General features: G+C 51.7%; 2 protein-coding genes across 12 annotated transcripts; one reads left to right on the top strand and one right to left on the bottom strand.

Annotated features, from left to right (window-relative positions):
• Positions 1-704: 704 nt before the first annotated feature.
• On the bottom strand, positions 705-10,004 carry MZF1 (myeloid zinc finger 1). 9 transcript variants are annotated; one of them, XM_041742987.1, is made up of 7 exons: positions 9,892-10,004; positions 7,851-8,283; positions 7,230-7,413; positions 6,665-6,691; positions 6,508-6,578; positions 6,273-6,393; positions 705-2,331 (listed from the first exon to the last, which is right to left on the bottom strand). In XM_041742987.1, exons 2-7 carry the CDS (start codon positions 8,244-8,246, stop codon positions 881-883), a joined length of 2,250 nt encoding a protein of 749 aa, XP_041598921.1. In that variant the 5' UTR covers positions 8,247-8,283; positions 9,892-10,004; the 3' UTR covers positions 705-880. The 9 variants fall into 9 exon arrangements, with proteins under 9 accessions (XP_041598921.1, XP_041598919.1, XP_041598923.1 ...); XM_041742985.1 differs by lacking the exon at positions 9,892-10,004 and adding an exon at positions 9,640-9,882; XM_041742989.1 differs by lacking the exon at positions 9,892-10,004 and adding an exon at positions 9,776-9,812.
• Positions 9,992-24,381, top strand: LOC121484162 (tigger transposable element-derived protein 1-like). Of its 3 annotated transcripts, XR_005985954.1 has the most exons (4): positions 10,869-11,974; positions 13,875-15,768; positions 23,242-23,320; positions 23,912-24,381. XR_005985954.1 is itself a non-coding variant. In XM_041742998.1 (3 exons), exon 3 carries the CDS (start codon positions 13,981-13,983, stop codon positions 15,841-15,843), a length of 1,863 nt encoding a protein of 620 aa, XP_041598932.1. In that variant the 5' UTR covers positions 9,992-10,085; positions 11,539-11,974; positions 13,875-13,980; the 3' UTR covers positions 15,844-16,831. The 3 variants fall into 3 exon arrangements, 2 of the variants coding, with proteins under 2 accessions (XP_041598932.1, XP_041598933.1); XM_041742998.1 differs by lacking the exons at positions 23,242-23,320; positions 23,912-24,381 and adding an exon at positions 9,992-10,085 and having other exon boundaries at positions 11,539-11,974; positions 13,875-16,831; XM_041742999.1 differs by having other exon boundaries at positions 23,242-24,381.
• The last annotated feature ends 1,030 nt before the right edge of the window (positions 24,382-25,411 follow it).

Raw genomic sequence — 25,411 nt, 5'->3', positions numbered from 1 at the left:
CAATGGCACAGGAAAAGTCTAGAGGGTTCCAGAGATGCCATCCCAGTCTGGACATTGAATCTACACTGGCAGGTATACTTACATGGAAGCTGCTGCCAGCTGTGTTTCCTGTGACTTGCCAGTGAATGCATTCCTCATAGAGACCACCCAGTATGGGGGAGCCCTTGGGGATTGTGCAGCTGGCCAGGCTTGGCAGCAACTGCTCCATGGAATGTGAATGATCACTAGAGGGCTAGGGAACTGGCCTGGGGCCTCCAGTAGTCATTGATTTCTGGACTGGTCAGGGTTCTATCCTAAGGGGAACCTAACCTTAGCACTTGCTGGTAGTTAACATGCATGAAAGAATCTCGATTTCCAGATAAAACCTAGTTTTATGCCTAAGAAATGGCTTCCTAAGTTTAAAGTTTTAAAAAACACATCCCCAGCTCTGGCCAGTTTGCTTTTTATACTGCACTTGATGATCTTGGCTGGCTGGGGAAAACTGGGCCAGTTCTTGGCCCCATGGTTGTGTGGGCTGAAGGCACCATGGACAAATAGTACAGGAGCCATGATACAAGGTGGCACCCACAGATGTCGGGAGGTGCTGTTAGGAGTCCATGGCTCTCACAGAGACTGCCTGGTTGGGGAAGTGCTGGATGGGTGGGGTGGGCAGACTGACCCACGCAGGTAGGGAGGCACTGAATGGGTGGATCCCCAGACCCAAGTTCCATCTACTATTTATTGAGCACCTACTAGAGGCCAGGTCCTGGGTGGGCCTGCCTGTACCTAAATTTGATCACAGGCCTCACAACAACCCTGTGAGGTAAGTTTTCTGTGTGCACACACTGCCCTCCCCCAACAAAAGGCCAAAAGCCAAGAAAGGGTATACAGTGAATGCTGCTTACTCTGCACTATGGATGCGCTGGTGCTGGATGAGCTTAGTACTCTGGTGGAACCGGCGGCCACAGTCCTGACAGGCAAAAGGCTTCTCACGCCGGTGGGTGCGCAGGTGCTGCGTGAGCGTGGGCCGCTGGCGAAATGCCTTGCCGCACTCCGGGCACGCGTAGGGCCGTTCGCCAGTGTGGATGCGCCGGTGTTGTGTGAGATTGGCATGCTGCCGGAAGCTCTGGCCACAATCAGGGCAAGCAAAGGGCCGCTCACCCGTGTGGATACGCTGGTGTTCAGTGAGCCTTGAGACTTGTGTGAAGCCCAGGCCACACTCACTGCAGTGGTATGGTTTCTCCCCGGTGTGCGTCCGCTGGTGGCGCGTGAGCTTCAGACGCTGGCTAAAGCGCTGGCCACACTCGGGGCAGGCAAAGGGCTTCTCGCCTGTGTGCACGCGCAGGTGCTGCGTGAGTGTGGGCCGCTGGCGGAAGGCCTTGCCGCACTCTGTGCAGGCGAAGGGCCGCTCACCTGTGTGGATACGCCGGTGCTGTGTGAGGTTGGAGCGCTGCCGGAAGCTCTGGCCGCATTCGGCACAGGCAAAAGGTCGCTCACCACTATGTACACGACGGTGCTGCAGCAGCACGGAGCGGCGGCCGAAGCGCTCACCACACTCCACACAGCCAAAGGATTTGTCACCCGTGTGCACTGCCTGGTGTTCTAGGAGCACGGCACGCCGCGTGAAACTCTCCTGGCACTCACTGCAGGGGAAGGGGCCTGGGGGCTCCGGTGCCCCGGGAGGCGTAGGGGGCGTGGTGGTCACAGAGCCAGGTCCCGGGGGGTCCCCATGGATGCGCTGGTGCTGCAACAGGTTGGAGCGCTGCCGAAAGCTCTGGCCGCAGTCAGCACAGTGGAAGGGCTGTTCACCTGTGTGCACTCGCCGGTGCTCCTCCAGGCGCGCGCTGCGCACAAAGCCCTGGCCACAGTCGCTGCACACAAATGGCCGCTCCTCAGTGTGTGTGAGTTGATGGCGCAGAAGGTGTGAGCTTCGGCTGAAGCTTCGACCGCACTCGCTACACACGAATGGCCGCTCTCCTGTGTGTATTTTCTGGTGCCTCAGTAGGTTGCTGCGTTGGCTGAACACCTTCCCGCAAACGTCACAGCGGCCACCTCGCCCTGCCCCAGGGCCTGTGCTGGGGCGGCCTAGGTCTCGGCCACCACCCCGGCCTCTGGGCACACGCCAGTGGGCATTGGCCAGTATGGGGCCCAGGAGTTGGCCCGGATCCTCGTTCGTAGGCTTCTCACCTCCAGGGCCATTGGGGAGCACCACTGCATGTGAGAAGCCACTTTCACAGGAAGGTGACTGCAGTTGGTCAGTGAGGCCAGCCATGCTGAGGTCCCAGGGAATGTGGAGGTGGGGGCTCACAGTGCCTGGGCCAGCAGAGACACTGTCCATGTGGAGCGCAAAGCCTGCATTGCACAAAGGGATCCATACCAAGGGAACTGTGCCTGGACCCACTCTGGCCCATGGGAAAGATTGAACTAGAAGGACCTGAAACTAGCCAATGAGCCAGAGGTGACAGGGGCAAGGGTTCTATCTGTGCAGGCCTCCCTAAGGTGGAAACAACGGGACAGAACCTAGCATGAAGGGGAAGATTCAGAAGATTGGGACAAGCTTTCCAGGCCTGGCTTAAGTTTGCAAAAATTGCCTTTCTGGAAGTGCTGTAGGGCAAATATGGGGCAAGAGGCCCTGCACTAGTGATGATGGTTTCCAAATACACAGAAGTGTGAATGGGTCTGAGAGTGGTGGGATGGGAGGAGGGTAGGCAGCAGGACTTTGGTCTGATGTGCCTTGCTTGAGATGTCCATGGGGCATTTGAGGGACAGAAACTGCATATAGGCTATAGGGTGCAGGAGCTGAAGCTCAGTCTTCAGAGAAATGTGAACATGGGTTCTGTGGTATATGCATGGCACACAGAGCCCTGGCCCTGTGTGTGATCAAGTAAGAGTGGGTGTCTATGGAAGGGAGCAGGTCCTAGCCACACTGGAACACTCCAGCATTAGATCCTGTGTGAGGAAGGAGGTGTGAGCAAATGCAACTGAGAAGCAGGGGCTAGAGAAAGAGGAAGACTGAAGGAAGTTAAGGAGACTTAAGAGAATAGCAAGGACTTCAGTGGGTGACGGAAAAATCTGTAATTTGTCAAAGAAAAGTCCTAAATTATACTGCATCAAAGGAAATCATTTGTGCACAGCAAAGACAACCTCAGAACCAAAAAACGAATGACAGATTTTCCAGAAGCAAAGGGTTAATTAAGCTTCTAAGTAGAAGACCAGTGACCTGAAAAACAGGCAAATGATGTGAATAGGAAAGGAAATGTAACTAATGCTATATTCCATAAAATATGCTGAGTTCATTCCTAGTAAGAAACTGCCAGTTAAAGCTGTACTCAGCTATCATTTTCACACCCTCCCTGGAGGGACCCAAGTGTTTGCATGCTTTGCTGGTGAAGATTAAATGGGAAGCCAGTGGGGCAAAACTACATTAAAATGGCAAACTTCTCATACTTTGATCAGCAATTTCACTTTTATGCACTTCAACAGTTATGTTCCCTACTGTCCAAAATGACCTATACATGAGGTTTCTCAGTTCGTCACTGAAAAATTCCTCCAAAGGAATGTCAGTAGGAGCCTGAATGGACAAACAGGTATCTCCACAGTGAGCCACAGTTGGGATCCATGCAGCTGTTCAGAGACAAGTGTACTTGCTGCTGTGTGAAGTGGGAAGATGCACAAAAAATGTCAGGTGTGAAACCTGGTGATTAGGCCTTCACATGTGTTTTAAAGGGAAGAAATACGAACTTGAATTTGTGTCTGCTCTTTTATGAACAAAATCTTTTTGGAAGAACACCCAAGATGGTAATGTTGGCTATTGAGAAACAAGACTGTGTAACACAGGCAGGATAGGGAGGGGCATTGTACTGTGTACTCCCTTGTGCCTTTTGAATTTTCTGTCATATCATTAGCTATTCAAAATAACATGATGAAAACAATGGCTGCAGAGATGGTCAGTTGAGGGGCAAGGAGAGCAGGCATGGGTCCTGATGGAGAGACCAAGATAACTGAAGGGAATCAGTGTTTGAAGCTGGGAGCTGCAGTTGTCAATGGAGAGACTGAGAAGGAACCCACCATGGAGTCTGAGGTGGTGCCACTGGTGTGGATGGAGAAAACTGAAAGACTGTGGGGTTGTGAATTGAGAGAAGCAGGTCCAATCTGGAGGCAGTGGTCAGCCACAAAGCACAAGGCTAAGCCTGGCCAGCCAGCTGAAGACTAAAACAGCAGATGGGGGATATGCCAGATCCTACTCTTTCAAGTCCAATGTCCAGAAATGACAACAGAACCTGAGAAAAAATTTTAAAATATTTTGGGCAACTTCAGAGGAAGAAAGGACAGTTGGTGAGGTTTAGGAATCCTCAGCCTGGGGATGCCTGGGTGGCTTAGCGGTTGAGCATCTGCCTTTGGCTCAGGGTGTGATCCTGGAGTATCAGGATTGAGTCCCACATCGGGCTCCCTGCATGGAGCCTGTTTCTTCCTCTGCCTGTGTCTCTGACTCTCTCTGTGTCATTAAAAAATAAATAAGTAAAGGAATCCTGAGCCTGTGCAGTGAGCTGTAAAGCTCCTGCGTCATTAGACCTAGGGATTAAAGCCAGGCTCTATCATGAAGCTGGAGTTTGAGGATATGGGCTAGGTTAGTACAGTTGATCCACACAGCTGGCCAAGAATAAGCTGCTTGCTTTGGCTGGGTTCCAGAAGTATCTTCACTCAACGTCCTGGGGCCCAGATGATCTTTCCATTTCAGGGTTATGATGGATCCTGTGGCAGACTCACCTACCATGATACTTAGGGTAGAGACAAATAAGAAGCTTCTATAGCTATGAAGGGCAGACTGTCAATGGTTGGAGAATTCACACCTGAAGAAACCAAACTAGCTAACCAGCCTGGAAAGGGCACTGAAATATGTCCAAATCCTCGAAGGATGGATCAGCATCCACAAAACGAGGACATTATGAAAAACAAATGATGAGAATCCTTATTGACAAAACATAGTGAATAAGGAATTCTGGGTATCTATGTTTGTTCCATCCTGAGACAACAGTAAAAACCACAACAAAGCTTTCTGTTTCTTAAGGCATAATATCCACAAAGATTAAAGAAGAGGAAAGGAAACAAACTCCTGACATCTTCTATTCTGGAAAGCTGAAGGACAAATAGTAACCTTGTAGCAGATTGTAGAAGGTGAATACCAAGCCAGCAGTGAGGAAAAGGAGGGAAAAAAATCAGTTTGACCTTAAAGACTACTTGAAAATTTTGGGAGTTAGAAGTACAAGGTAGCTCTGGCCATGGAGGTGATGGAACAGGGGCACCAAGCATGCTGAGGAGACTGTTCAGAAGCAGAAGCTGGGCAGGACTATTGCATGGAACAGCCCTGGGCTCTGTCAGCACAGAATTCTAAGCAAATAGTGGGCACTGCTATAGCTCTGATGCCTGGATCTCTTCTCCCATCCTGGCAAAAGGCTGGGTGGAGGGTGAGACACCATACCAAGGAAGCAATATAGCCAACAGTGAAGTGATACACATTCCAGAAACAAGGAACAATAGAGGGAAAGGAAATCAGAGAAACAATTCAAGCGTTTCCCATAATTGAGAGAGAGGAATTTTCAAACTGAAAGGGCTTATCAACAATGATGATGAAAAAGCTTTGAAATTTAATTAATAAAAATTCTTCATGCAGCCCAACTAACCTATATAGAATGTTAAGTAAGTGTATTTTAGAGATGTAGCATCTCAAAACTTTTTATCTCCCATACCAGAGTTTGCAGGAAGGTCCGCCAGAATAAGACAGTAAACCAAGAAAGAGGAGGGGTCCAAGAAACAAGGAAGAAGAGGCAGGGAAACTGGCTGATGGCAGACTGAGAGCAGTACAGCTGAGGGGCCTGCTGTCCTGCTTGATCCATGCCCACCCACTGTCCACTAACCTGCTGTCTTTGCCAGATCCAGACCCTCCCTCCCCTGCTACTCAATCAGTAGTAATGCAAACCTAGAATCTATGGGCCATCCAGGATGCCAGGGCTGGGAGAAGTTGGGGATATGGTGAAAACAGGCTCTGCTCTCTAGAGGTTTTACTGTGGTGAGGAGCAGCAGCTGGAAGGAACCTGAAGTCAGCAGAGGGCTTGATGGAAACCCCAGCAGCCTACTCCATGCCAGTGGAGAGCAGAGAAGGAACAGTCCATAGAATGGAGGAGCCTAGAGATACTGGAGTAAGAGGGCCACATGAGCAGGGCCAGGAGTGGGATAGGTAGATGTGGTGCTGCCCATGCAGAGGGCCCAGGCCCACCATGCCCAGTCTCACTCACCTGGAGGGAAGATGCCCCCAGCTTCCTCCTGCCACAGGGCCCCAGGATGCACCCTCCATGAAGGCCCCTCAAGCCCAGTCTCGCTGTGGGGAGAGGCCTGGTCCAGCACTATCTCACAGCCCTGAAACCACAGTGGTCACTGCTCGTCTGCCCAGCCAGGCTTAGGAAGGGACCTACCTGACCCCCACCCACTGAGGCTCCCCAGAGAGAGGAGCATGGCCTGTATGGGACTCACCTGGGCCTCTTTAGGCAGGAGAGTAGAAGTGGCTTCCTGGGGAGTGGCTAGAGGCCCAGAATCCAGAAGCTCTGTAGAGGAAGGTTGGGGTCAGGTGGCTCAAGGGTGTCCCCACCCCAGTGCCCTCCTCAGTGGTATGCCAGATGCTGGAATCCACCTTGAGGTTGGAGTAAGGCAGAACCCCCTGGAAGGCCATAGGAGAAGCTGTACAGGATGAGACAGGCTCAGGTCTGTGCCCTGCACCCCTGAATGAGCCCTGAGCAGGATGGCCAGTGAGAGTGGAGAGAAGCACTGCACTAGGGTCCACAAAGGAATGATGGAGAGTGTGGGTGGCCAGCTCTGGCATCTGCCTGTAAGGAGTAAAATAGGGAGGGGCATACCTCCCAACACCCTGAGGTCCTCCTTCAGCCATAACCACCCATATTCAAGCCTGCTGCCTGCTCCCCAGAGACCAGCTATTATCTCCCGATGGAGCTCCTTGGAGAGTAAACCCCACATGCCCTCCCAAGCCAAAACCCCAACATGTCAGGGGAGAACACAGAACCATAGCTGTGACAGTCACACTTGGCATGTGACGAGCAGATGGCCACTGGCTAGGCAGGATGTAGGGGACACCACTGCATAAGAACAGTTCTACCCAGGTGACCTTTAGGCTATTGACACCAGGCACCTCTGGTCTACTCAATCAGGCTTTGGATCATGCATGCCTTTCCCACCCTTACCTCGGTTCTCTGTAACCGTGGGCTCCTCTTTCACCCGAACGCCAAGTGGTGACTCTTGTCTGACTTCAGATGGTGTTCTAGGGCCACATTCTGGAGTCTGAGGCTTGGTTTGAAGGAGGGGCTGGAAGTTGGAGGGCTCCATCTTCTCTGATAGCACCTCCTGACCCTGCACTTGGACTGTGACCTGGGGAGGTGTCCCCCACCATCAGGGGCCCATGCAGAGAGTTGGGCTGGGCACAAGCAGGAGGTTCATGGGCATCTACCCCATCACAGGACCCCAGGTCCTGACCCACTAGATTCTCAAGGACCCACATCCCCTCAGCACTGAGGAGTGAAGGGACCATGTGCAGTTTGCTCTCCTGCTGCTTACACCCATGAATGCCTATTGGTCTCCCTTGCTCCCCACCCTGCATCCCTTCCATGTCCATGACTCCAGGTGATATAGGGATGGGCCTGAGAGGCTGGCTGTGGAACCTTGTCTACTCTCACACAAGGTCTACTCCAAGGGAGCCACTTCCAAACCACAAGGAACAGGTGTCTGGCCGAGCATGGCACTCCCCAGGATGAGGCAGAGCTGGATGCGGTTCCAGCCTGGGCCCTGGCTCAGGACCACTGACTCACCCATCTCCGGGGGCCTCCTGGCTCCCGGCGCAGCCCCTCAACCAGGGCAGCGGCCTCCTCAGGGCTGCCTGGCTGCTGTCCCTCCACGCAAGCTTGGATCTCAGGGGGCAGTGCGCACAGGAACTGTTCCAGTACCAGGAGCTCCAGCATCTGCTCCTTGGAGTGCACCTCTGGTCGCAACCACTGGCAGCATAGCTCCCGGAGCTGGGCCAGGGCCTCTTGGGGACCCACTGCCTCCTCATAGTGGAAGTGTCGAAAACGCTGGCGCGCAGCCTCTGGGCCAGGATCCCACCGGGTGGCCTCACCCTCCTCCTCAGAGTCCTCCAGCTTCACCATGACAGGTCCCTCATCTTCCAGGGATGTGTGACCTGGGGAGCCTAGTGCTGCGGGTCTCATTGGAAAGACTGGGCTGGGGTTCCGAGGATATCTTCCCCTAGGAGAGGAATAGGATGAGGCTACTGCAGGGAGAAACTGTGGCAGCAAATGCTTATTAAGCATGTACTGTATGCTTCGTTGTTCCATCTTCAGATCTGCACTGAGTGGAAGGCAGATGAGAAAACTGAGGCACAGAGAGGTGGTCACATGCTAGACATCTGTGTCTCTGGTCTCTAGCTGGGACTTACAGTCTCTGGCATTCCATCTTCCCTAAATCCTGCCCTTCAACACACCACCTCATCCCTGCCTTGTGGCTCTCCCCCTGCCAAGTAAATGACATCTGCAATGTAAGTGCCACTACCACCCACCCCCCAGGACTCCCCATGCCCACCCAATACCAGCCCATCATTGCACTACCCACTCTCCCATCTAGTCTCTCAGACCATTCCCTTCTGTGCTCAGTCCCATAGGGCAGCCTCTATCTGTTCCCCACCCCCAGAGATGGGCAAGATCAACTGGGCAAGGCAGCTTCCCCTCACCCCCATTCAGCCTCAACCTCTGAACCGGCCCAACTTATCACACAAGGTAATGCCCCACCATCTCTTTAGCTTCCTGATTTAGGCGGGTTTAGGAGGTGATGGGAGCTTACAGGGGACCCAGAAAGGTCCCAAAACAACTGGACCAGGTGCCTGCAAGCAAGGTGGGAAAATCTGATCTTGCCTATTAGCTATGTAACCTTGGCAGGTTTCTGTGAACCTCAGTTTCCCCATCTTTACCATCCCCGATAAGTGGGGATGCTCCCCCCTTCCCCGCCATTGCTGCACCTTTCGCAGCTGGGAGTAATGTGCGGGTTTTGTGAAGGAATCTGAGTTTATTGAGTAGATTCGATTTCCAGGGCCTCTGGATCCTGTGAGTCAAACTTCCGACCTGCAACCTTGGGAGAAAGTTGGACTGTTTTTAAGCCAGCTAGCCACTGCGAAGCTTTCTGAACTACAGTTACCAGAAATCTTGGAGGGCAACTTCCACTTCAGAGAGCATCCCCTCCCTACCTCCCCAGGCAGGTCAAGTGCCGCCCTGGCAACCAGGGGGCGGGGCTCCCAGTCCTTGTAGCTGTGGTAATGCAGTGACTGAAGAGCGTCGCGCGACAGCGCCCGGCTCGCTGAGAATGAGTGCCTAGGCCCCTACTCCGCGCTCCAGATCCCGCTGGATAGCTGGAATCCAAGAGTCCGCAGCCACCAACCGGGTCCCCGCCCAAGCCTTCCTCGTCGGGAGGCACCCGCCCTCACCTCCACGCTCAGCCGGCCACTCCGCGCTCCTAAGCATGCGCACTCGCCGACTTCCCCCTCCCCGGCCGGACTATGTCTCCCAGAATGCTCCACGCATCAGCCCGAATGCCACCTTGCCCTTCCCCTACCCTCGCCTCCTTTTCCACCCTCTCCCCTGTTCCCCGGGGTAGCGTTGTTCGCAAAGATCAGATCACACGACCGGCCGCCTCTTCCCGCGCTCCCCGCCTCAGATCCAGGCGTCCATGCCCCGTCGACGTGCGCAACCTTCTTTGGGGACAGCGGACAGCAGCACCGTCTTCCCAACCGCGCATGCCCCCCACCACGTTTTCCTCAATTCTTTACGGGCTTTCCAGAGATTAGCAGGGTTCTGCACCAATTACCGCTCTCGCTACGACGCCGTCAGATCACATCTCCATGGCAACCACCTGCAGAAAAGGTGGGGCACCGCCTCCACCGCCCGCTCGGACTTCAAATTGAAAAGAGGCTCGGCCCAGGGCTTTCTGGGAAGTGTAGTCGGATGCGCCGTCCGTGCGCGCTTGCGTCGCGCGACGACGTTCCTTTGTGTTGGTGAGAGGTAGGCGGGCCTGGGAGACTCCATGGTAACCGGTTGGGCCAACCCGTAGGTCTTCAGCACGACCTTGGGGGACCTGGTGGGCGTTTGAGAGGCTATGGGGGTCGTGGGGTAAGGGCTTGGGTAGCCAACAGGGGCAGAGAAGCCGAGCAAGACAGTGAGGAGAGACAGACACAAAGACAGGGCAAGGAGAGGCCCAAGGCCCACTGGGGGCAGAGAGAGCTGAGGAGAGGCAGTGTTCAAAGTAACTGAACAGATACAGAGACTGAGACACTGGTAAGAAAGAAAGTCAACAGAGAGGAATATCTACTCTCAGAGACCTAGAGAATGTGAAAAGAAGCCAGAGGATCAGAGAGTCAGGGCCGGTTAGACAGGAGTGTCAGAAAAATTAGCAAGAGGGAGGGAGATCACGAAGGGATGGATATGAAAGAAGAGACAAAGAGAGTGAGGGAGAATAGAGTCACAAAGACAGTGCAAATATCGAGATTCAAGAGATAGACAAGGAATACTGGCATACCGAGAGACAAGAGGAGAGAAAGGGACAAAATTTAGAAATACAGCAAAGATGGAGAGTTTTCAAAGACCTAGAGAAGGGGGACAGCAAGAAGTGAGACAGTTGGAGGTAGACTTGTTAGGAAAACTTATCCAAAATTTGACGGGGAACGCCTGGGTGGCTCAGCGGTTGGGCGCCTGTCTTCTGCTCAGGTCTGATCCCGGATTGCGGGATTGAGTCTCGCATCGGGCTCCCTGCGAGGAGGCTGCTTCTCCCTCTGCCCGTGTCTCTGCCTCCCTCTTTTAGTCTGTGTCTCTCATGAATAAATAAATAAATAAATAAATAAATAAATAAATAAATAAATAAATAAATAAATAATTAAAAAAAAGTCTTTTAAAAAATTTGACAATAGGACAAAAAGATGATTGGGAGCCCTCTCTGCGTTTCCTGGCATTGTCTATCAAGCCAGCTTCTGATTCTCGAAAACGAAGTAACACTTTCTCTCAAGTACCTTTTTTAAAAAATATTTTATTTATTCATAGAGATGCAGAGAGAGGAAGAGGAAGAAGCAGGCTCCACGCAGAGAGCCTGATTGTGACCCGATCCCGAGGCTTCAGGATCACGCCCTGGGCTGCAGGCGGCGCTAAACCGCTGCGCCACCGGGGCTGCCCTCTCTCTTGAGTACCTTTTGATCAGAATCCAGGCTGCAAATGCTTGTGGTTAGAGTTGTTTATCACCTCTAGGACACCGAGCAGAAACTGAGACACCCGGGCCCGCTACCCTGTGAGGGCACTACTAATTAGACTTTGGGCTTTTATTTCAGTGCTCCTTTTTCTCACCTTTTCTGTTCTTTCTCATCTTTCTGGAACCACCTATGTCATCCTGCTAGTTCCCTCCATGAGGTAAATAACTTTTTGACACGCAATCAGAGCTTATTTTTAACTTTTAAAAAATATTTGACAGTCTGAGCGGAATGAATTCTTCAGCATGGGAGACAAACCGAGAGAAAGAGAAAACGGACATAGCCGGGAAGGGAAGGAGATAGGGAGGATGATGGGAAGTCACACAAAGTAGGCGGCGGGAAAAATTCGAGAGAAATGAAGCAGCTTCGGGCAGAGAAAGCCTCCGGCGCCCCCGGCTGGACTCTACGCGCAGCGCCTCCGTCGCCGAACTACATTTTCCGGCCGGCCTGGGAGCGCCGGGCGCAGGGCAGGGCTCAGAGCCGTCAGGGGCGGGACTCCTCCAATCTCGCCAGTCCCGGTCAGTCTTCCGTCTCCGCGGATAACATGGAGGCTGAGCTCAGCCGCCTCCAGAAAAAGGCACTGTAAGGCAGGAGATGGGGAAGAGCCACAGCCCCACCGGCCCAGCAGAAGCAGCTGGCCCGCGTCGCAGTCTGGAGGTGAGGACGGTCGGCCGCGCGGGGGTCCTGTCTCCGGTGGCGGGGGCTGGGACGCCGTTTCCCTTGGTTCCGAAAGGCGGGATGGGAATGGAGAGAGGCCGCTGCGCGCTCAGCCGGACGGGCGCGGATGGGCCAATCGGAGCTTCCCGCGGCCCCGCGGCTGTCGGGGAATTGTAGTCTCACCGGGACGAGCCCTGTCTCCCATCCAGACCTTGGGCAGTGAGCCTCTCCGCTTGGGGCTTGGAGACTTTCTCTCAAGAGTGAAAGAGGGTATGAATGAATGAACATATCAGTGAATTAATTAAAAATTTTGGGTGAGCAGAGGAAGGGATGGATGTTGGAGAAAGAACAATGGCGCGTGAGTGGTTCAGAATTCCGAGACTCCTTCCAAGCTAGAGGAGCCTTTCCCATGCCCACCCACCTATCTCTGCCTCCCAGGCTCGAGGGTCCTGTGGCCTGTACTACCTTGTTTCAAGCCTGTGCAGCCCATGGATCATTGAAGGTATTGATGCTATACCTATAGGTGCCATAGTCGGCGCAAAAACAGACTTGTCACTCATTTGTCCATGCTTTCACAGGCAGTCCTTCAAAAAAAATTTTTTTTTGGGTGCTACTTTCTCATGGTTCAAAATGCAAAAGGGACAAGGTGAAAAACCTGCCTCCCACCGCTGCATTTTATTTAATAATTTCTTCAGCAAACCACTACTGCACACACTATTCCTGGGCCTGGACACAAGGGAAAGATCAGCAGACACAGCTACTATCTTCAGGCAGCATGTGACAGATGCACCAAAAAAATGTCGATGGGGAAGGCCTCTTTGATCAGGTTACATTTGAGCAGAGATCTGTAGGAGAGGGAACAGGCCATGCAGATAACAGGGAAGAACTGGGCCCTGGGCGGAAGGAAACAGGAGCACACTTAGTTGGCCCCAAGGATGTGGGCAGGAGTGAACAAAGTAAAGGAGGAGGCTTTGAGGCGCTTCACCAAGCGCTTGGTGAGGATTGTGGCTTTTACTTACAGCTGGGAGGTCTCTGAGCAGAGCAGGGGTAGGATCATAGTGCTTACTGAATCTTTGTGGCTACCGTGTGGAGAACTACCTTTGTCCTCTATTCCCAGGTGCTCTATGATTGATGGCATGAATTAGGTTGGCTTCCTTCTGCTTTAGTTTATGACTGGTGTAATATATTACTGAAAAATGAGGGGTTTAAAACAAAAACAAATATGTATTATCTTAGAGACTTGGAGTTCAGAAATCTGAGATGGATCTCCATGGGTAAAATCAAGGTATCAGCAGGGCTAGTTCCTTCTGGAGGTTCTAGGCTTCAGTGATCACTTGCCGCCTTCTGAGTGAAATCTTTTGCCTCCTCTTGCAAGAACCCCTCTGATTACATTTAGGACCTATTTGAATAAACCAGGATAATCTCCCCATCTCAAGATTATGAATTTATGAATCACACCCACAATATCCTTTTTGCCATGTAAGGTAACTTATTCATAGGGATTAGGATGCCTAGTGCCACCTCCAGAAAAAGGCACTGTAAGGCAGGAGATGAGGAAGACCCGCAGCCCCACTGGCCCAGCAGAAGCAGTTGGCCTGCATCGCAGTGTCTAGACTATCTCATGGTTGCAAGAGGTCTGCTGGGGGAAGAGAGCAGAATCTCCTAGCAGATTCTCTTGATCTCATAAGTTAAAACTAAGTGACATGCTCCTCTAGATGTAAAGAATGCTTGGAAGTAAGCGTGCAGTGTTTTTAGCAGTCGGGAAAGAAGGGACTGGGCATGCCTCTGAGGCAATGGTCAGCAGTGGGGAGTACTCTGTTGTCAGAGCATGGGAAGGCCAGCTAGTAGTTGGGACTTCCAAGTACTCACGCATTAATGCCCATGTGTCCTTGTCCTACAGGTAGAGGCAGGTGTGGCAGGAGAGGCCAAGAGGCTGCCCTTGTGGGCACACACTAGACAGGCACTGGGGAGAGACCTCATCAAGGCGCGTGGCTCAGGGAGGCGGAATGAAGACAACTCCCCGGCTGCAAGTGTCAGGGAAGGCACCCCTTGGTGGGATTGGTCTCCGCCACAGTGCCAAGCGGGACCGAAAGTCCATCACACTGCATGTAAAGTTAGAGGTGCTTCGGAGGTTTGAGGAAGGTGAGAAGCTAACTCAGATTGCCCGAGCCCTGGGGCTGGCCACCTCTACCGTCGCTTCGATCCGTGTCAACAAGGACAAGATCCGGGCCAATTCTCAGGCAGCCACACCTGTCAGTGCCACACAGCTGACCCGCTGCCGGGGTGTGGTGATGGGCCATATGGAACGCTTGCTTAGCCTATGGATTGAGGAGCAAAAGCGGCAGAACCTGCCCATCAGCACACTGCTCATCCAGGATAAGGCACGACGGCTCTTTGTGCAGCTGCAGCATGAGCAGGGCAATGGCACTCAGGCTGAGACCTTTGGGGCCAGTAATGGCTGGTTTGCCCGATTCAAGGCTCGCCACAATGTGCTTTTGACAGATGAGCCATCCGTGGCTGACACCCAGGCTGCTGCCCACTACCCCCTAGTGCTGCGCACCATTCTGGAGGAAGGCTGCTACTCACCACGCCAAGTCTTCAATGTGGATGAGACAGGCCTGTTCTGGAAGCGGCTCCCAGAGCGCATGCTCCTGGCACTGGAAGGGGCAGCTGGGCCTGGCCTCAAGGCCTCTAAGGACCACCTGACCCTGCTGCTTGGTGGCAATGCAGCTGGTGATTTCAAACTGAAGCCTCTGCTGGTGTACCCCTCAGAGAACCCACGTGCTCTCAAGGGCTGCTCCAAGGCCAGCCTTCCTGTGGTCTGGCGCTCAAACCGCAATGACTGGCTGACACCCAGCATCTTCCAGGAGTGGTTTACTGGCTGCTTCTGCCCTGCTGTAGAGAACTACTGTGCCAGCCACGGCCTCCCACACCGTGCCCTGTTGCTCCTGGATGGCGCGCCCTGTCACCCTGCTCACCTGGATGGCCTCTCAGCCCATGTGAGAGTTGAATTCCTGCCCAAGAACACATCGGCCCTGATCCAGCCCATGAACCAGGGTGTCATTGCCACATTCAAGGCCTATTACCTGCGCCGCATGCTCAGCCAGCTAGTCCAAGAGACAGCTGGTGAAGACCGACCCTCTGTGCAGGAGTTCTGGCGAAGCTATACTGTTGTGACCGCTGTGGACAATATAGCCGAAGCCTGGGCAGAGCTGCAGCCTGTCACCATGAACAGTGCCTGGAGAAAGCTCTGGCCCGAGTGTGTCCCTGCTGGCACACCCGAGCCTGACACTGTGCCTCAGCTCCACCGCAGCATTGTTGCACTAGCTAGCCACGTGGGCCTTGGAGATGCAGCTGAGGCTGATGTTGCCAACCTACTGCAGGCCCATGGGGAGCCCCCCCGCCACGGCATCCCCCAGGATACAGAAGATGGGGACATCAGTAGCTCTGGGTTGCCTTGGGAGGCAGGGAAAGGCTCAGTTTCCAGAAAACCAGAGCCAGATTTCACAGAGGCTGTGGTGGGTGCAAGGACTGAGGAAGCTGGTGTGGGTGCTCTGAGCCCCGAGCACCTGGCCCAGGCCCTGTCTCACTTTGCTGCTGGTTTACGAGTCCTCATGGAGAATGATCCAAACCGGGAGCGCAGCCTGCGGGTCTCTCGGGGTGTCCACTGTGCCCTTGCCCACCTCTGGGAGCTGCACCGGGAAGGGAGGCGACAGGCTCGGGCAGCTGCATCCTCAGGAGGCCTCACTGCAGTGGCAGCAAGGGAGTTGTCAGGAAACCTGCCTTTGCCCCAAGTAGGGCCCATAGAGGGTAGAGAAGTGGCTAAGGGCACACGTCCAGAAGGGCGGACCTCTGGCTGTCCTGTATGATTTGGGGCTTGGACTTGACCTCATGTGATCTCTGTCTAGTGATATTTTGTTTCCGGAGGTCAGATACTGCTACTTCTCCCACATGGTTCTCATATCTCATGATCTGTGGTCTCTGTATAGTGACATACAGCTCCAGGCTTGGGGAACAGAAGGGTGGTGGTTTCTGATTGGCAGATGAATTGTAGGGCCCAGGAGTGCCTTCCCATGACAGGGACACATCCTGTAGTATGGTAGTTGCCCAGCATAGCCTGCCAGGGCAGCTTTCCTTGTGGTGAGAGGCCAGAAGTAAGATCAGCCTCTTCCATTTTCCAAACTTGACCTCTCCCTGCACCATTGTGACCCTTACTTGCCAACTTTAGATGAGGGTTTCCTGTTCTGGGCATGTCCGTTCTCACTTTCCATGCCATCCTCACGTCTTCTGGCTTCCATGGCCTCTGTTGACCCGGGTCTCTGGTACCTTCTCTGTGCCTGAGCACTTTGATACTGTGGATTTTGATACCAGGGATCACTTCCTTTGGAGATGTTTTCTTCCTGAGTTTCTATGGTATAGTTGTCTTGGCTTCCTTCCATCCTCTGAGGTTGAGGCTTTTGTGGCTGTGATGGTCTCCCTATTCTGGTGCTCTTTGAAAAATACCATCCACTCCTAAGAGCTCAGTGATCAACTCAGGGTTAACTCCTAGTACATTGGTTACAGCCCAGCCTCTCCCTGAGTTAGATCCAAAGCTCTGATTCTGATGGACACCACCCCCCACACAGTTTTATTATCTCCCCTAATTCCAGTTTGTTTTTTTGTCCCCCAAACTGTAACAACGGGCATTGTGGGGTGTCCATCTGACTGCAGAAACACCACCTGGGTCACCAAAACACATGAGCTGCATGAGCCACAGGTGGTGGGACGGGGTGTCTGGGCTTTTGAACTCCTTTCAACACAAGTGCACATACACACACTCACACCAAGTAATAAAGATGAGAGAAAGGATTCCTGCTACTTCTGTCCGCTAACACTGCATTGATGGGCTTGCTGTCATATCACAGGGGCTGGGGGGCCAGGGGGAGACTTGAACGGCCAGCCTTATTGGAAGAAAGGTCATATGAGGCCCCATGCTTGCTTTCCTGGGGAAAGTGGTAAGAGGGATGACAAAGAGAAGGGAAGCTTTTCTTAGGATTCTGGTGACAGACTGGATTAATTGATTGCACAATTTGTGAGTACTTGTAATATGCCAGGTGTTGAGGAGACCAGAGTGAGACTGACTTCAGGAGCTGCCAGTCCAGAAGTTGTTGCATTCTATGTGACAATGATACGAGAGAGCTTGGTTCTTGTCTCACGGAGTCGAAGAATGAATCTCGTGGACACAGGAGAGTGAGTAAAGTGATAAAAGTTTATTAAGTAAAGATACAGAGAAAGCTCTCAGGAGTGAGAGGGGTCCCAACAGGGTTGCCCCTGAGGGCTTGTAGACCCGGAAGCCTAATCAGGGAACCTAACCCCCTTCCCCCCTCCCAAACCCTTTACATTATCTATTGACATCACATTGAGTAAGGACTATTGATAACATCTTTAATGGCATACTTCTTTGGGGTCTGGTTATTCTTTGTTGGTCACAAGTAGCTGTTATTACAAGACACCCTCCCCACCCACACCTTAGGGCAGGGTGGTCTGGCTTGTTCCTTAATCTCTGGTTTCCTTACAACTCAGCAGTTTTAGGATTTTGTGTGTGCTTCCGTGGCGCCCTACCTAGCCCTGTTTGTCCCTAACTCAACAAGGCTATGACAGGTGACTCAGGAGAGACCCCCACCTAGCCCGGGATAGAGGATAGGACATAATAGATAGGCTTTCTGGGGAAATGGTATCTTAGCTTTCAGGGACCTTGCTGACAAGAAACTAGTCATTTCAAAATGCTGCGTGTTACAGAGGGGCTTGACAGAGGCAGCCCAGTGTAGTGGGGTGATGATTGGTGAAGCCTAAAGACCAGGAGAAAGGGGTATCCTCTGTGGAGGCTGAGTGCGGTACAGCAGCTGAAGGAGACAGGTGACCAGGTGGGAATCGTTGAGGCCAAATCTGAATGTGTGGAAGGAATAGTTACATGAGCAGCCACTCGTGGTCATCCAGGCGTTGTGTAGCGGAGATGAGGCACGCATGGGCCGGTCCAGGCAACAGGGCTTGTTTTTTCAGAGCCAGGGACAGCGCCTGACCCTCAACAAACGCGATGCGGGAGACCCTGGATTCTTCGACCAGCAGCCTTCCCAGGCCCTTGAACATTTCAGAGTGGCCCTGGTGGTGGATCAGGGAAACCCGGTGTCTTCTGGGAAATGCAGTGTCTACAACTCTACAGGCTGGTTCTCCGACACTCTTGAGAACTACATTTACCAGAGAGCCTGGCCAACAGAGACTGTCTTCCGCGCCTTTCACTTCCGCGCGTGGACCGTTTCCATAGAGACTAGGAGCACATGACGCCAGTTTCCCTCATCTCTTGGCGTTTTTGCGCGGAATGGTCGAGTGGGGGGCGGGGGTCGCACGCGAGGGGAAGGGCACAGGCGCCGGAAGCAGTCAGTGGAGGGGCTGGCAGTTTCCGGTTCTCGTTGCCCGGCTGGGGTTGGTTGCTGTCCTTGCACAGTGGAGCGGTCACGTGTGGCTCCCGGGGGTGGGGGGCGGGTGTGTGTGCGTGAGTCGCGCAGTGCAGCGACAAGTGTTGGAAAAGGCCTGGGGCAGGGTGTGTGCCGCCCGGCGGAGGGCGGCAGCGGAAGTGGTGAACGGAAGCACCGCCGGTTTCCCAGAAAGCCCTGTTAGTCCTCGAGGAAAGGGATCCCGGGGCGCTTGGGATGCGGAGTGTTCCATGATCGCATCCTGACCCGGAAATGATTCCGGGCTGAGTTGTCTCTGGCCGCTCCTCCGGTTCTGCCCTCGAATGGGCGCTGTTAACCTTCCTGAGCCGAATTTCTCGGGCTTCTCTATAGCAGTTCCCTTTTAGATGGATACCCAACCAAGCTCTTTCAAAACTGTTCTTACATCCTCTGCGGAGGTCAATTTCCGTAGCCCAGGCCTGAATTCCCTCTTTGCTCCCACTACGCGTCCGGCCGTCTGTATGTGAGAGTGCTCCGGGAGGGCACTCCACACTCCAGGATTAAAGTGCAGACCCTTACGCGGCTGAAGGCTCTGCAGGATTGCCCTGGCGACAGGGCTGTGGCCTGATCTGATCCCACTCCCCAGAATGTTCTCTCCTGTAGCTTCCTCAGGACACCTGACAGCCGGGTGGGTGGGAGGGCGGCGGGCGCGGGAATGGAGCTGCCCGGGTCTGGGGAACCCTGACCAACCTTTTTAAAAACACGTGCTGGCAATGAAAATAGTCCCTTTGAAAAGTTGCAGTGGTAACAAATGGCCGTTCCCCAGCTTCCCAGATATCTGACGGTATGTAGAGATTTATAAAAGAAGAAAACGATGTTGGCCTCCAGTTACTTTACCCAGGTTTGCCCATTGCGGGTTTGTTCTTCAGGCGCCATTTCTGAACATTTATAACAGCTCCTGCGTACGCTCACACACATATATACTGGAGAGGTTTATGGTTTTAAAGTGTTAACATTAGTGGAATCACCGGTGGGGAGGTACACAGGTTACGTTCTTGTTTAACATTGTAGAGTGGAAATCTCTCCTTGTCATTTTTTGATCTTACTGGTTTGAGCTGAGCCTTTGAGGTTCTGTAGGAGTCTGCCATGGGGGGAGGAAGGCCTTCCAGTGTAGGAGTCAGCTATTGCCATCCCTGTGCCTGGCGCATGCTAGCTGCACTTCATCTGTCCCTAGCTTCATCTTGCCCTTCCAGTCTGTCCCCCACATCACTCTTCCCAGTGCGTGGCAGATTGCATCCTTCACTTGCTCAGACCCTCCCTCGGCACTGACCCTCTGCTAGTTCTCGCCTGCACTTCTGCTTGACTGCTGGTGGGGTTCTCTTAGTTCATCGGAACATGACAAATCGATGCCCCCTATCCTCAGGAACAACTCTTCTATCTTTACCCAGTCTGGCATCAGCTATTGTAAACTTCTGCAGGGGTGAGTTTGCTCTCCTCTTAACCAGATTCCTAGTGCCAGGTGTTCTTTTAAGAGCACAGATGGGGAGGCTGGAAGTATCCCCTACCAGGTTGCCAGCTGGCAAGACTTGAGGGGCCCTGACTGGGTTAGGCATTTGTCCCAGGATGATGGTGTGTGGCCTGAGTGAGTGCAGGGGAGGACAGCTTCCCAACATCTCACCATGGCAGCCCCACTGAATGCATGCCATGTTTCAGGCCATATAAATCAAGCAGGGAAGGAAATAAGATTTCTGCCCTATTGAAACTTAGTCTATTTGGAGAGTTGGATAGTGAGACCACCAGTCACAATTAGGGTGTCCTTTCTCTGGATGGGGTGGAGGCACAAGGAGGTGAGCACAGAGGTCAGCCTGGCCAGGGATGGCTTTGCATTTCCTGCCATGTGGCATTTTCACCTTAGCTACAGGTATGCCTGTATGCCTGTTTGGAAGAGATAACGATGAAACAGGCAGGAGAGATGGTTGGTTAGGATGCCATCATTCATCCTGGCATTTGTTCACACATTTGCTACGCATAACCTATGCAGTGACTTTTACTTTCTTGGTTCTCTGTATCAAGAGGTAGAAACCATAGCAATTAAAAACAAAAACAGTTTTACTAAGTTATAATTTACATACCAAAAAAGTACAGTCCCTGGATTTAGTATATTTATAAGATTGTACAACCATCACCATTGCCTAATTCCATAATTTAAGCATCTTCAAAGAAACTCTGGAGTCACTCTCCATTCTTTTGCTAATGCCCTGGCAACCATAAAAAAAGAGATAATTATGTACCACAACATAGATGAACATTGAAAACATTACACTCATGAAAGAAGCAAGTCATAAAAAGCTACCTACTGCATGATTCCCTGTAATGAGCTGTCCAGAATAAGCAAATCCATAGAGACACAAAGATTTTCATTTCTCTTGGTTATTTACCTAGAAGTAGAATTGCGTGGTCATATGGTTAGGCTGTTTGACTTTTTGAGGAATGGTAACACACCACTTGTTTTAATAGAGGGGATTTTAATGTAAATAATTTAACCAGTTATTGAAGGAGGAGAAAAGTAAAGAAAGAACTTCAAGGTATCAAGGCAGTAAGGACTGCAGGGAATAGTATCTACTCCTAGAGCTGTGGGAGCAAAGGGAAGAGATTGGAATTAAGACAATTAGAAACTGAAAGGAGGTCCTGAGACCCAGACCCCTGAGCAGAGGCCACTGCTGGATGGTGCTGGGGTCTCTGAGGGGGACATGATGAAGCTGGTTCTGCACGTGTTGGAAAAGCTGCAAACTGGATTAAATTACTGTTAAGGGGGGAAAAAGTTACTCTTAAAGGAAAACCTTGATAATGCATGACTGTTTTGCCTAGGCATGAACATGAGGTGCAGGTGAAGCATTTTGGAGGCATGTAGTCCCTGTGGGGTGTTCAGTTCTGCTCTTTTCTAAGCCTGTTGCCAATGTTTTGAGGTGGACTGTCTCCTGACCAACATCCAATGTTTGCTTCCTCCTTTGAGGTTTGTCTCCCAGTTCTAGTTCCCAGCTTCCCCTGAATGGATGCTTAGGTGATGCACACTATAAGATTTTGCAGGGCACCTGGCTGGCTCAGTCAGAAGAGCATGGGACTTTGATCTTGGGGTCGTGAGTTTGAGCCCCGTGCTGGGTTTAGAGATTACTAAAGAAAGAATAAAGTTTAAAAAAGAGAGCGATTTTGCATCATAACATTGTGGATGTTGGAACAGCAGCTTACTGGTCACTGAATGGACTCCGGCCTGGTATACTTATGTGGATCTTGTGGGGTGTGCATGGTTATGTCCATTCATCCTTGAAATCAGATGGTTTCAAGTTTGCCACAGTTCACACTTACATGAACACTCCTGCCTTTGCTTCATGCGCTTAGGGTCCTGGCCTGTTGCTGGCGCCTCCAATGGCCCCATGTGAAAGAGGGTAGAGGATCCGGCCCTTGCTTTCTCTGAGTGGCCTTGGAGATTATTGCTGTAATGCTCTCAGGAAGTTCAGAATCCTGATGTCTCAGACTTTTTCCCTTGGCTATCAATGTCAAGATGTGAGGGGAGGAGGGGTCCTCAAGACCACTTTTGGCTTAATGATTTTGCTTTAAGGAGTCACAGAATTCAACAAGGCTTTTCTACTCATGATTATAGTTGATTACAGTGAAAAGATACATATTAAAATCAGCAGTGGAGGGATCCCTGGGTGGCGCAGCGGTTTAGCGCCTCCCTTTGGCCCAAGGCGCGATCCTGGAGACCCGGGATCGAATCCCACGTTGAGCTCCCGGTGCATGGAGCCTGCTTCTCCCTCTGCCTATGTCTCTGCCTCTCTCTCTCTTCCTCTCTCTGTGACTATCATAAGTAAATAAAAAAATAAAAAAAAATTAAAATCAGCAGTGGAGAAAGGTGCATAGTCTGGGAGGTAGTGGGCATGAAATTCTACATGTCCTTTCCCAGGGTAGCCATGTGGACAGTGCTTAATTCTCACAGCAATGACATGACAATGCAGCAACCAGGAATGTTTACCTGAGCTCTGGTGTCCAAGGTTTTTATTGAGGGTCAGTCTCATAAGCATGGAGCATACTGACTTTAGTTACTCAATCTTAACTCCTTTCAGAGATCAAATTAGTACAGTGTAGCCCAGGGTCACTACTATAAGTCACATTGTTAGCATGAACTATCTGGTTTGGCCCAAGTACTTAGGTAAACAAAGATGCCTTTTTTTTTTTTTTAAGATTTTATTTATTCCTGAGACACAGAGAGAAGGCAGAGACATAGACAGAGGGAGAAGCAGGCTCCTCACAGGCAGCCCGATGTGGGACTCGACCCTGGAATTCCGAGATCATGCCCCGGACCAAGGCAGACGCTCAACTGCTGAGCCACCCAGGCATCCCACAAAGATGCCTTTAACAGGCAGAATATTCCAAGGGCTGAGAGGTTACCTCTTATGAGCTGGTCAAGGGCCAAACTTTTGGAACGTGCAGGGTTTGGACAAACCAGGCCTGCTGAGTCAACCCGTTACTGAACATATCTGGCTGCAGCCAAAGGAAGGTTCTCATCATCGTTTCCTTGGTGTTTCAGTGACTTGGGTTTCAGGGGCCTTGGTTGTACTCTTGAGGTCTGTATGTATAAAAATGGGAGCTGCATGCTGGTCAGGGCAGGGTGTTCTGTGTGGTTTGGAGGGCACGCCCTTATCTCATCCAGCTCAGAATCCCAGACCAGCAACTGGTTACATGTAAACTGACTGACTGATTGATTGATTGATTGGCCTGGGTGCCTGACCACTGTGTCCTTAGGGTGAGGCTGAGGACACCAACTCTTTCCTCTCCCCTCAGCACTGGTCAGGCCTGTCCTGAGGACCAGGGGCCTGGAGAGCTGGCAGAGCTGTCCAAACCCTTCATGGATGGAGCTCAGGTGAGCTATGAGTCCTCCAAAGTCAGATGTCACATCTTGCTGACTAGTCGCCGCCCCTCCCTCCCTCCCCAATCCTACCCAATGCCTCATAAGCTTTCCTTGGAGGGTCACTTCAGCAGCTGTGCCCAGCCTCCCCTACTTCCCCTCACCCTTAGGCTTGGCCCAGGAGCCTGCCCTGCAGCCTCTTTCAGCTCCTGGTTGTGAGGGTGGAGTATACCCAGGCTTATACTTCTGAGTAGTAGAGTGAATGCTTGTCCTGAGGTCCTGGGATCCTAGTGCCCAAATCCAAAGGCACAAGAGTGAGACTGGGGCACAGATGGGGTTGCCTGGTCTCAGCTTCTTTTGGGTATGGCTAAACATTGCTGTCAGGAAAGCCCAAATCCAGGTTGTTATTGTTGGCACCAGTTTACAATTTAAAACAGCATTTAATAGGCCCACAGGACATGGCTGTGGCCAGGACTGATTGCTAATTCTTCCTTTCTTCTTGTCTTCCTTGCTCTTCCTGCCTTGCACTCCCTTTCTACTGGTTTCCATTTTACTCCTGCTATGCCACTTTGACTTTCTTCTCCCTGTGGACATGGTGTATTCCAGACGGTGGTGGCATTTGGAGAAAAGGCCAAATCTGGATCCCACAAAAGAAGACTGGGGGCCACCCAGTGCCCTGCAGAAGGCAGCCTTCAGGAATGTGACTGGTTTGGTAAGGATGCGGATTTTGGGGAGTGGATTGGCCTTATTGCCGGACACACAAGCCCTCAGATGAGTGGTCTGTTTCCAGCCATGGGTTCCTGCTGCAGAAAGGCTTTACCTGAGCCTACCCACTTTCCATAGGAGTGGGGAGAGGGAGGGCTAGCTTAGGAGATTGTTTATTGTTTAAATTTGGCCTGAATGTTTTGCTGTGGATCCCAGATGCCCACACATCTCACATCTGCCTTCTTCTTTTTGGGGGCGGGGGGAGTTCAATTTGCCAACACATAGCATATCACCCAGTGCTCATCCTGTCAAATGCCCCTCTCAGTGCCCGTCACCCAGTCACCTCAACCCCCTGCCTACCTCCCTTTCCACTACCCCTTGTTCGTTTCCCAGAGTTAGATTTTTCTCATGTTCTGTCACCCTCTCTGATATTTCCCACTCATTTTCTCTCCTTTCCCCTTTATTCCCTTTCACTATTTTTTATATTCCCCAAATGAATGAGACCATATAATGTTTGTCCTTCTCTGATTGACTTATTTCACTCAGCATAATACTCTCCAGTTCCATCCACATCAAAGCAAATGGTGGGTATTTGTCTTTTCTAATGGCTGAGTAATATTCCATTGTATATATATACCACATCTTCTTTATCCATTCATCTTCCGATGGCTCTACCGATGCTCCTTCCACACTTTTCATATCTGCCTTCTATACACACCTATGTACACCTGGCTGAGGCATGCCCAGACTTGACCTCAGATTACATGCAGGAAATGAGTACCACCTGCTGGCTGAACCTGTTGCACCTGAGCAGGAAACTCTTCTGCCCCAATACTTGGACCAGCTCTGGGTTCTCCTCGGAGTGGCCCCCGTGGGTTTATCTTGGGATCCCAAGTTGCTGGTCAGCTTCTCCCATTTGAGTGTCTATACCACTTAATGTAGAATCAGAGTCAAATGAGAGACTGACTTTAAACACCACCCTTGGGCACATTAGTCAGATAAAGGAAGAGTCACTTGCCATTAGTTGGCCATGGGGCATGTGGCCCATCTTCATTTAGGAATCCAAGCCTGCTGGTCAGTGAGTGTCCACCTGCCCTGGCAGGGAGACCTGGCTGAGAATTTCCAGTAAACTGTACCTGTGTTAGTTTCCAGGCAGCACAGCTCCCCACCATTCTCACAGGATCTTGGGCGTGATGCCAAACAACAGTTTTATCACTGTTTTAACTTTTTACTGTCTAAAAAAAGAGGAGAAACACAATTCCATGTGTTTCACAAGTGACAAGTACAGTGAGATACTCGAATAAGTGAAACATACCAAATAAAAAGAGGGATCTACTCTCGCTCCACCAACTGAAGTGATTTGTCATCTGCATTGGGAATGAGGAAATGCTGATTTTCCCC

This window comes from Vulpes lagopus, chromosome 2 (assembly GCF_018345385.1).
Source record: "Vulpes lagopus strain Blue_001 chromosome 2, ASM1834538v1, whole genome shotgun sequence".
Lineage (NCBI taxonomy): Eukaryota > Metazoa > Chordata > Mammalia > Carnivora > Canidae > Vulpes > Vulpes lagopus.
The sequence above is the reverse complement of the archived record's forward strand: the minus strand, read 5'-3'. Positions and strand labels throughout refer to the sequence as shown.

Coding starts and splice junctions, on each gene's coding strand:
- MZF1 (XM_041742980.1), bottom strand. CDS start 8,372: ATGGAACAACGAAGCATACAGTACATGCTTAATAAGCATTTGCTGCCA. Junction 6,692..7,229: donor CACGGTTACAGAGAACCGAG/GTAAGGGTGGGA, acceptor ATGGCCTTCCAG/GGGGTTCTGCCTTACTCCAA. Junction 6,394..6,507: donor TCCTGCCTAAAGAGGCCCAG/GTGAGTCCCATA, acceptor CTGTGGTTTCAG/GGCTGTGAGATAGTGCTGGA.
- LOC121484162 (XM_041742998.1), top strand. CDS start 13,981: ATGAAGACAACTCCCCGGCTGCAAGTGTCAGGGAAGGCACCCCTTGGT.